Consider the following 10,590-nt stretch of genomic DNA (forward strand, 5'->3'; position numbering starts at 1 on the left):
GTTCGCAACTGTGTTCGCAACGGCATCGCAATGCGGCACTGCAGTAGATGAGTGTGTTCATGAACCATTGGAAATCGTGAATGGCGACATCCGCGAGACATCAGTGAACGTGAGCCGTCTGCGATGCTTTCGCGGCCTCCTGTCCCGACCCCTCCGACGTCTATCTGGACATGCCCTGATGCCGTGAGTGGGTTAGGGTCGAAACTGGGCATGAATCTTCTGGTCGAGTATATTTTGCTTGGGTGTTGGGGGATCGTTCGCTTTGTTTCATTGGACAGCTGTTAATAGACAAGCCTGCCGAGCACGGCATTGACAGTGGGGCCCACCTTCATGAACAACGCAAGGGTCCTGCAGCTCTCGAGACCTCGAGAACTTATTCGAGATCCTGGGATCCACCATGAAAGTGCGACACAAGGAATTCGTTCCGTGGTGACGGCGCAGCGATTTCGTGAGGTATATTAGGAGGGGTGGGAGAGAGTGGTGGAGTAGAGTCAGCGTAGGGATTGAAATTGGATACGGTTCGTGTTGCGCCTATTCGCGCTGCTGTCTGAGTTGCATGACGGGGAACGTGACGTGGGGAGGACCTGGTGTCGCATCAGCCGCTTGTTTGAATAGGACCTTGTGTCGTTGGGATTAGCGTGGGCGGGAATTGAGAGCGCAGGCGTGAGAATTGCGGTAAGCTTCGGAGCGGGGACGGTCGTGATTGCAGGTAGAAGAGGTTGTAGAGGATTTCTTGAGAGGCTCGTAAAAGAGGGAGAGAGAGAGGGAGCAGAAGAGAGTTGAAGAGCGTGAGAGCTGGATTGAGGTGGTTGTGGAGCGATGCAGTCGCTGATGAAAGTTGTGCTTGCACCTCGAACGGGGTCGGCGACGGAGAGCGAGAGGAGAAAGAAGAAGAAGGAGGATGTTTTGCTGGAGCGCAGTTTGTCGTCTTCAACTCGGTATCCGTCAATGCCGCGGTACCCGCTGTCGCCCTTGCATGGCGAAGTTGACGTCTCGGAGATTCGCAAAGCAAATTTGAAGGTCTGTAATGCAACCCTCACAAAGTGCGGGTTTAGCAGCGGCATTGAAACGCCGGAGTGGCGTGGTTGTGGAGTTGTTTTGGAGTGATTTTCTTGCCTTCTTGTTTACGCCATATCTGGGCAGGTTATCGCCCGGCCTGGGAGGAGGGGAGATCTCTGTTGTGAGTCCCTGTTAAATTCCAGTAGGAACGGTCGTGGTGAAAGTGCTTGGCGCTGGAATAAGTCGGGGATTTCGCGAGAAAAGCAGTGATGAGCACTTGAACATGAGAGCGATGAATGGGAGCAGAATTCCTCAAAGGTCTGTTGCATAGGAGAACCCCAGGGGCCGAAAGCGGATCGTGCTAGCAACGTTTAGCGGCGCCGCTCGACTTTCTGATCCAGTGGTAGAACGTGCGTGGGGCTGGTTCAAATGGGACATGTGTGGTTTGGCAATTGATTCCACGGGGTCGTCATTTCATATGTATGTGTTGATTGGGTGTACAGGTTACAGGGATGGAGTGCGCAGCGTGTGCGGGGTCCATCGAGAAAGCCGTGAAGAGGTTGCCCGGCATCGAGGAAGCAACGGTGTCAGTATTGCAGAACCGGGCTCAAGTTGTGTACAGGCCCGCCTTCGTACAGGTACAATTCCTCCCACTCCGTGTTGTTCAGAATTCCGTCGGGACCGGTGAAGCGGGGATCGTTCGCGCAGCACGCGGTGCAATGCGGACGGCAAGAAGATGCTTGTAGCAATGTTGTAGGAAACGACTTGAAAGGTGTGCAGTGAGGGGTGCTCCAAAACTTTGCATGTGGTGAGAGGGTCAATTTAGCAATCCGCCAGATGGACCGTGGCAGCTAGGAGCTCAGAAGTAAGATGGATGTGGGCAGCGGTGGAATTGGAAGGCATTGAATCTTACACGGGGAAAGTGGAATCCAGGAGGAAAGCATTCGGGAGGCGATCGAGGACGCGGGGTTCGAGGCGGAAGCAATTGTGGACGATGCCGGTCAACGGAGCGGGAGCATCAGCCGTTTTCGTATCAAGGGCATGACGTGCACCTCTTGCTCAAACTCCATAGAGTCTTCGCTGAAAAAGCTGGATGGAGTGCAAAAGGCCGTAGTAGCCCTCGCCACGGAGGAGTGCGAGGTGAGGCACGATGCTGGAGTGATTTCTCACGTCCAGCTTGCCGCCGCCATAGATGACCTGGGTTACGAGGCCGAGCTTCTGATCGCAGGTGAAGAGACGAACAGAATCCGTCTGCAGCTGGAAGGCGTGACGGCTGCAGCGGACTTCCAGCTCGTGAAAGAGATGCTGGTGGCTCTGTCCGGCGTGACATCGGTGGATTTGGATTTCAGCAATGCGATGGTCACAGTATCGTACGAGCCCGACAGGGCTGGGCCGAGGACTTTCATAGAGACCATCGAGCAGGCGGGAGTTTTCACAGCGAAGTTGGAGGCACCTCGTGGTCGTGGGAGTCACGACAGGGGCTTGGAGATCCAGCACCACAAGAAGTACTTCCTTTGGAGCTTGGTGTTCACGGTCCCAGTGTTCTTTTTGTCCATGGTGTTTATGTACATACCAGGCATTATGGAGGGTCTGGAGCACGGCAGGCTGAACGGCTTGTCGATCGGAGCTTTGCTGCGGTGGATTCTTGCGACTCCGGTGCAGTTCGTTATCGGGAGAAGGTTCTACGTGGGAGCGTACAAGGCGCTCCGGCGAGGGTCGTCGAACATGGACGTGCTAATTGCCATGGGCACGAACGCAGCGTACTTTTATTCTGTGTACATAGTGTTGCGGGCGGCTACGTCTCCTACGTTCAAGGGCACGGATTTTTTTGAAACGAGCGCGATGCTCATTTCGTTTATCATCCTGGGAAAGTATTTGGAAGTAATGGCCAAGGGGAAGACCTCGGAAGCCGTTGCCAAGCTGATGGACCTCGCTCCGGACAAGGCGACTCTGCTCACTCTGGACGAGGAGGGGGACGTGGCAGGAGAGAGGGAAATCGGGGCCGAGCTCATCCAGCGGCGAGACATCATCAAGGTAGGCCTACGCGCTGGTGTTGTAGGTGCTACGTTTCAGGCTTGGGCTTTCGCTGGGGGTTGTTGGATGCGGCTGTCCATACCGATTCGGAGAGTCGGACGGTTGGAAACAGAGTCGGGTTTGTATGTGGGCCATTGTAGAAGCTTGTGCTAGAGAGTTGCGGTGCGTGTCGTTCCCGTGAAGCGGTCCTAGTGGGTAGCGTGGCAGCCATGATTGTAGTTGTGCCCGTTCTTGCAATGAAAAGTCGTTTTGGCTTGCGCAGGTGGTACCGGGCTCGAAAGTGCCCACGGACGGTGTGGTGGTGTGGGGACAATCCTTCGTGAACGAGAGCATGATAACAGGCGAAGCCCGCCCCGTACCGAAGAAATTAGGGGACAAGGTGATAGGAGGCACCATGAACGACCACGGCGTGATACACATTCGAGCCACACACGTAGGGGCGGAGACCGCATTGGCACAAATTGTGCGGCTGGTGGAAGCCGCCCAAATGGGCAAAGCCCCGGTCCAGAAGTATGCGGATCGCATCTCCACTTACTTCGTCCCCGCCGTGGTGGTCGCGGCGTTCGTCACGTGGCTGGCTTGGTACGTTGGAGGCAAAGCACGCTCGTACCCAAAGTCATGGATTCCGGCTGCGATGGACGAGTTCGAGCTGGCACTTCAGTTCGGGATATCAGTGCTCGTCATCGCGTGCCCCTGCGCCCTCGGCCTGGCCACACCCACCGCAATAATGGTTGCCACAGGGAAGGGCGCGACGCAGGGGATCCTGATCAAAGGGGGTCAGGCACTGGAGGCTGCACACAAGGTGAAGACGGTGGTTTTCGACAAGACCGGGACGCTGACAATCGGGAAGCCCATCGTCGTTCACACCAAGCTGCTCACGAACATTCCTCTGCACGTGTTCTACGACACAATCGCAGCAGCGGAGGTCAACAGCGAGCACCCACTGGGAAAAGCGATCGTCGCGTACTCCAGGAAGATCAGCGGCGAGCATTCGTCCCATGGTCAGCAGCAACACGAGGTGCGTGATTTCGAGGCCATTCCAGGGCAGGGAGTGCGCGCCGTGGTGGACGGCAAGGCGACCCTGGTGGGGAACATGCGACTGATGAAGGAGCACGGGATCCACATATCGGAAGAAGCGGAGGAGCACTTGCGCGATGTGGAGACTTTGGCCAGGACGGGAGTGATGGTTGCCATCGAGAGGGAGTTGGTGGGGGTGGTGTCCATCGCGGATCCAGTGAAGCCGGAAGCAGCCAGAGTAATCAGCATCCTCAAGTCAATGGGCGTGCGCAGCATGATGGTCACGGGGGACAACTGGGGCACAGCCGTGGCGATTGCGAGGGAGTTGGGAATCGAGAGGCCATGCGTGCACGCAGAGTCGTTGCCAGAAGACAAGGCCAGGATCGTGGAAGAAATGCAGGTTCGTGGTTTGCCTGGTGCACGAGCATGCGTGGGGGCTGCGGGGGGAGTTTGACCTGGGGAGGGAACGCGAGCGCCGGGGTGGGATTGGATTGCGTAATGGGGGAAGCAGAGGCGAGTGATGAGGACGCTTGGTGAACAAGCATGCTGACGCTGAGGTTTGTGGGATGCAGGCGGCAGGGACGTCGGTGGCCATGGTGGGGGACGGCATCAACGATTCGCCAGCGTTGGTCGCAGCGGACGTGGGGATGGCGATAGGAGCGGGGACGGACATCGCGATCGAGGCGGCGGACATCGTGCTGATGAAGAGCAACCTGGAGGACGTGATCACAGGGATAGACTTGTCACGGAAGTCGTTCTTCAGGATCTGGCTGAACTACGTGTGGGCGTTGGGGTACAATGTGCTGGGCATCCCCATAGCTGCGGGGGCGCTGTTCCCAAGCACGGGGTTCCGGTTGCCTCCGTGGGTGGCGGGTGCAGCCATGGCGGCGTCATCGGTGTCGGTAGTATGTTCGTCGCTGTGGCTGAAACGCTACAAAAGGCCGAAGGTGGTGGAGGAGATAGACACGAGTGTACAGCGGTAGTAGGCGCGGAGCACGTTCCAGTGCCTTCTCACAGTTTTGCGAAGCAGATCAGTTTTGCACAGCGTCTTCGGGGAGCTGTATTTCAGGCGGCGCCCGCTCGTGCCTGGGCTCAGGGGCGGGTGTCGCCTCAAACACAGCGCTCTGGGTGACATGTAAATAGATATATTTTTTTTTCATTTTATAGTATTTGTGTTCACCTTTGATAATTTTAGGGTAGGATTTTTTATTCATTCATTAGTTTATTTTGTTGTGGGCATTTTTATTGATGATTTTATTTTGAATATTTTATGTATCTTAAAATTCTAGTAATTGATACTCAAATCATTATATAATTCGAATTAAATGGGATTCATCTACAGATACTTGTAATTTAATACAATTTTTCTTGTTCAATTTCGATTCTTTTGACTATGTGCATTTACATTGTTATCGCCTAATTTTATGTTTTCTAAAGTGAACAAATCTTACTACATAAGCTACTTTGAAAAGGAAAACAGTTTAAAAATGGTATTGCTTGAGTAAAAATCCAGATATACTTAAAATGTTTCTCTTTATATAACTATTTCAAGAGTCCATTCTATATCACATCAAATCAATTTGAAAACAAATATCATCAAGCTCCACACTCTAAATCCTTAACAACGAAATGGCTTTTTAGCAAATTGTCATTTTAAAAAACATATAAAGAAAACATGTTTAATTTGTTTGTCATACAATTCACACACACACACATACATACATACATACATACATACATACATGTTTGTATGTATCTACATATATATATGAGAAGAGTACACATTTTCTGTTTCCCTATGGACAAGGTTACAGTATTACCTGTTAAGATTCAAAGTGTGAACACACTTGGTACAACCACCTAGCATCTTCTAGCAATGCCATACCATTCTAGGCAAAAATGTTAGCAATTTCAGCAATTTTTTAACACAACCCGCAATACTCGTAATGAAGCTTTAAATGGTGTAGCAAATAAAGAGATCAGAAGTAGGATTTAGAGCTCTTCTCAAAGAGGGCAAAGTTGGACATCCACTTTGAAAACCCCGTCGGCGGTGAACACGATGCTGTCGCGAGCAGTCAAGGTTCGAAGTAGTGTACACGGAGTAAGCTCCGTGTAGATCATCGGAGTTGCGGACAACACGAGCTCCATGGACTACGAGAGGAGTACCATCGGAGGTGGGGGGAGGGGGGGGGTTCCATGATGGAAAAAGCGGGGGATTAGGAAACTCATGATACAACTCCAATCATTACTAACAACAAAATAACTTACTTTCTTTGAATTACATAAGATATCTTCAATGTCTTATAATTCCTTCATCTAGACTTAGAATTTATCAAACAGTATATGAACAGTATAGCTTAGAAAGTGCTCTCTCTAATCCTAATCGCTGCCCTTCGTTGTTCTTTGTAAGCATATGTTTTGCTTCAAAGAATGACAATAGGTACAAAATTGACACTTTAGTTTTGAACACCTATAACTCCTTCATAAAAACTCCAAATCACACAAAATTTGCATCCAATCCATATCCAAAAACCTAAACTTGCTGATCCTAACCTCCAAAGTTCAAATGACCTTGGAAGAGAAATCATTATCCCTAATAAGGACTTGAGTAGCCTCCTTAAAGTCCATTGGCCATGACATTCAACTAATAGGGATGAAAATCTTTTTTCTTTGCCTTCATTTAACCATACTTTGCTTTCATCCTTTCCAATAAGCCTCCTTATAGTTTAGACTTTCATCTTTAGACTCCAACCTTTTCTTAAGCTTTATACTAAATATATAAATCTTACATAATATAAATACTATAATAAAAATAGTTAAACCTCTAAATAAATTGTTTTCTATCTTTTTGACCTTGCACAATTCATATGCCACATGTTGAAGGCTCATACCAAAGTCTTATTGAAGAACTGTGCCAATAGCAAAGTCGGAAGCATCAATGTCAAGTATACATGAAAGATTGGGATCATATGGTTGTAATATTGAAGCAGTACAATCTAATGAATTTATATTAATTTTTAACTTTTATGTTGATGATTTAATCATCTTAACCAATATCTTAAAGATAATAGATTTGTTGAAAATAAAGTTAAAAAAGAAGTATAAGATGATTGATTTGAAAGAGCTTCACTATTGTTTAGGAATGGAATTTGTGAAAGATTATGCTAAAAAGATGATAATAATAATCCAAAGCAAGTACATTGAAGATGTGTTGAAACGATTTAACATGAAGAAATGTAAGCCTACATATAAACCTTTGGAGGCCAATTTGATGTTGATGAAGCTCATAGATGAAGAATTTGCTAAAGTTGAAGGTCAAATGCTAGATATTCCATATTAGATAGCAGTAGACTCACTTATGTATGCAATGGTTGGCACAAGGGTGGATCTTGCATATGTAGTGAGTATTATGAGCCAATACATATCAAAGGCTAGAGCAATCCCTTTGGCAACCATTAAAAAGATTATGAAATACTTAAAAGGTATTTTATATTTTAAATTATATTTTGAAAGTAATAACATTACTTTGCATAGTTATTGTAATGCGGATTGGATTAGAGTTGCAAATGATAGAAGGTCAATAACGAGGTATGTTTTCTTTCTTGGAATGAAAGCAGTTTTGTGAAATTGTAAGAAACAAGCAACAATTGCAAGATCAATAATGGAGGTAGAATACATAGTAGTAAATTATGATACAATGGAGATAATATGGCTTAGACAACTTTTGGAGGGCATTGGAGTAGTACAAATAGAAACAACAATAGAATGTGACAATCAAGGATGTTTTGCGCTTACAAAGAATCCAAAGCATCATCAAAGACCAAGTACATTGTCATTTAACATTACTTCATAAGTGAGAAGATTGAAATGAGAGTGATTAATATAAAGTATTATGCAACAAAAGACATACTTGTTGATTTGTTGACAAAGACATTAGTAAAGGATAGGCATTGCATGTTAATAAAAGAATTAGGATTGAAAGCCTTTGACCAATAGAAAAGTAAGAGTGTTAAAATAAGTAAATAAAAATAAAAATAGAATAAGTTATAATACAACACCCTTGCTGCAACAAATCTCATTGCAATCTATAGATCCAGTCGTGAAAATTGCTCCTTTGAAGTTGAGTGATCCAAACTACCGCGGCGACCAACCCCCTTCACTTAGAAATTTGCTAAAAATTCAAATTATCTTCAAATCCAGCGAAACTTATGCCCTTCAAAGCTTAGCTTATAAATCTTGATGCTTCCGAAATTTCAAATGAATCCAGCAATCAAGCACTGATAAATGTCTTCCTAAACTCGATTAATCCAAACTGCGAAGGTTGTCAACCCCCTCACACTCAAAATTTCACCAAAAATTTAATTCAACTCTGAATGGAGCGAGACTTCTTTGTCAGAAAGCTAACAACAAAAGCTAAAACCACAAAAAAAATCACATTAGAACTAAAATAATTGAATGACTGATGGAGGGAAATCTGAGGCTCTTGAAATCCTTGGAGTAATTGAGAGGCCAAAGGAGCTATTCACCACAATGAAACGTGTTTTAAGACCCAATGACTATCATTCGCAACTCGAAATCCATCCACATCCACCCATAAAATTCATAATGAGATTTAAAATCTAAATGAAATTAAAATTAGGATTTTTGGCCAAATTTTAGCATGGCTTCATCCTTCACCAAAAGAGAAGAGAGAGAGGGCTTGGAAAACCAAGCCTCTCTTATACAATTGAGTGGAGGCTCGTAGAAGGGTGGCTACATCTCCACCCTTGATTTTTCAGATTCCTAATCTAGATCTATGGCCTTCATTCATCCAAGACCAAATCTCGTTACCAAGGCTGATAGCCCTTGTAAGTAGTTAAGAAGGCATTTTTTTTGCAAATCTAACTTCACTATTGTGTTCAAAACACCTTTTTAAGCTAAGATCGACTACTCTTATGCCCCAATCCATGCTCAATTATAATTTCCATGGAAGTTTTTACTTATAAGGATCTTGGCAATTTTTTTGTGAAATTCTTCAAAATGAGAATTTCATTGCTTCTCTTGTATTTAGAAGGAGAGGTTGCTGACCTTGTTTTCTTCACTCCACGAAGTAAATCCGGTGCCACCATTGCATTAAAGAGACTCCCATTAAGTAGAAGAACCACCATGCCGCTTAAATTTGCCGAATTTGGAGGAAAAATCCAAAATTACCATTGCTAACTTTCCTAAATCTTTTAGAGAATTATAATTCCAACCCCTAAATCATGTGAATTATTATAGACGAACTCATTGGCTTTTAGTCAACCCTTATAGTAATGACCAACAACCTTTAAATTATTAAACTAACTAAGTTGCTATTCTAATTTTCTAACTCTTGTCACTTTAGTCCTAATTAATCTAATTCAAAAAATTAGGCTATGATTTACATCATGAGGGATTGTAATCCTAAAAATTCTATAAAATTGAATTCTACTTATATAAATCCTAATCTAACATGTTTAATTATTATAAAATAGGAAAATAACAAAAATTTAAATTTTAGAGTATAATTGAGAGCTAACATGTGGTGCACCATCTGTGGGCTATTTGCCATGCAAATAGAATGGACCCTTGAGTCTCTTACAAGTGAAGGTAGTGTCTTTTCCAAGGGCACATGGTCAATTGAAATTCAAAGAATAAGATTCTTAAAAATAATAAAATCATAATATAAAATCCGATATCAAATCCTCTCAACTCTAATATCCATTTATTAATATTATAAATTAAAATATTGGAACTCATCCTTCTTCCTCAAATAATGTCAATTTGGAGTACTATAGAAAAATAATTAGAAGTTAAAAAGTTGAAAATAAAAATAACCATATCCTCCCTTCTTAGAGCAAATTCTAACCTATAAATAATAAATTAATTCAATTGGCCTCCCTCCTCCATCAAAGTGGATTTGGATTAAAAAAAAAGAAGTGAAAACGGAAGAAGAATAATAAAATAAGAAGTTGTTAATTACTACATGAGAAGCAATGTCTTTTTCTTAGCAATTTGGACCTAATCTATGTAAATCATCTAATACAAGTTAAGAAAGTGAAATAAGATCGAATAATAAGAGCAAAAGATGAAAATTACTCACTCAATGCCGTCTACACTATATCTTGGGCCTAACACATGGAAGAATATTCATATTATATTTTAATTTTATGTATTTTTAATAAATATGTGAATGCCCTATAAATCATACTATCTTGCTTAACTTCATAATATTAACGTCCTCTCTTGGAACTATAAAGAAATAAAAAAAGAATAAGAGAAGAAGAAAAATTTGAGATATAATAAGAATATTATAAAAAGAGGCACTTAGCTAGTATTTCACCTTTGTGGTTGCTAATAAATCCCCAATCAACCGTCTTTGAGGGTTGATTAATATTGATCTTTTATAGCTTCTATTTTGCTCTCCAACATACTATTTGATATTAAAAAAATATAATCTATAAAAGAATTTTGTTCCTATCGTCACACTTTGTATTCTTTACAACGTTCTCCTATTGTTCGTGTAGGAAATAATGAGCC

The 10,590-nt window shown here is 44.1% G+C and overlaps 1 protein-coding gene across 1 annotated transcript; it reads left to right on the forward strand.

Annotated features, from left to right (window-relative positions):
- The first annotated feature begins 370 nt into the window (after window positions 1-370).
- On the forward strand, window positions 371-5,426 carry LOC112288019 (putative copper-transporting ATPase HMA5). The gene is made up of 5 exons (XM_024531770.2): window positions 371-1,020; window positions 1,503-1,637; window positions 1,933-3,033; window positions 3,296-4,450; window positions 4,623-5,426. Exons 1-5 carry the CDS (start codon window positions 820-822, stop codon window positions 5,031-5,033), a joined length of 3,003 nt encoding a protein of 1,000 aa, XP_024387538.2. The 5' UTR covers window positions 371-819; the 3' UTR covers window positions 5,034-5,426.
- The last annotated feature ends 5,164 nt before the right edge of the window (window positions 5,427-10,590 follow it).

The sequence above is a fragment of the Physcomitrium patens genome, chromosome 1 (genome assembly GCF_059467195.1).
Source record: "Physcomitrium patens ecotype Gransden chromosome 1, ASM5946719v1, whole genome shotgun sequence".
Lineage (NCBI taxonomy): Eukaryota > Viridiplantae > Streptophyta > Bryopsida > Funariales > Funariaceae > Physcomitrium > Physcomitrium patens.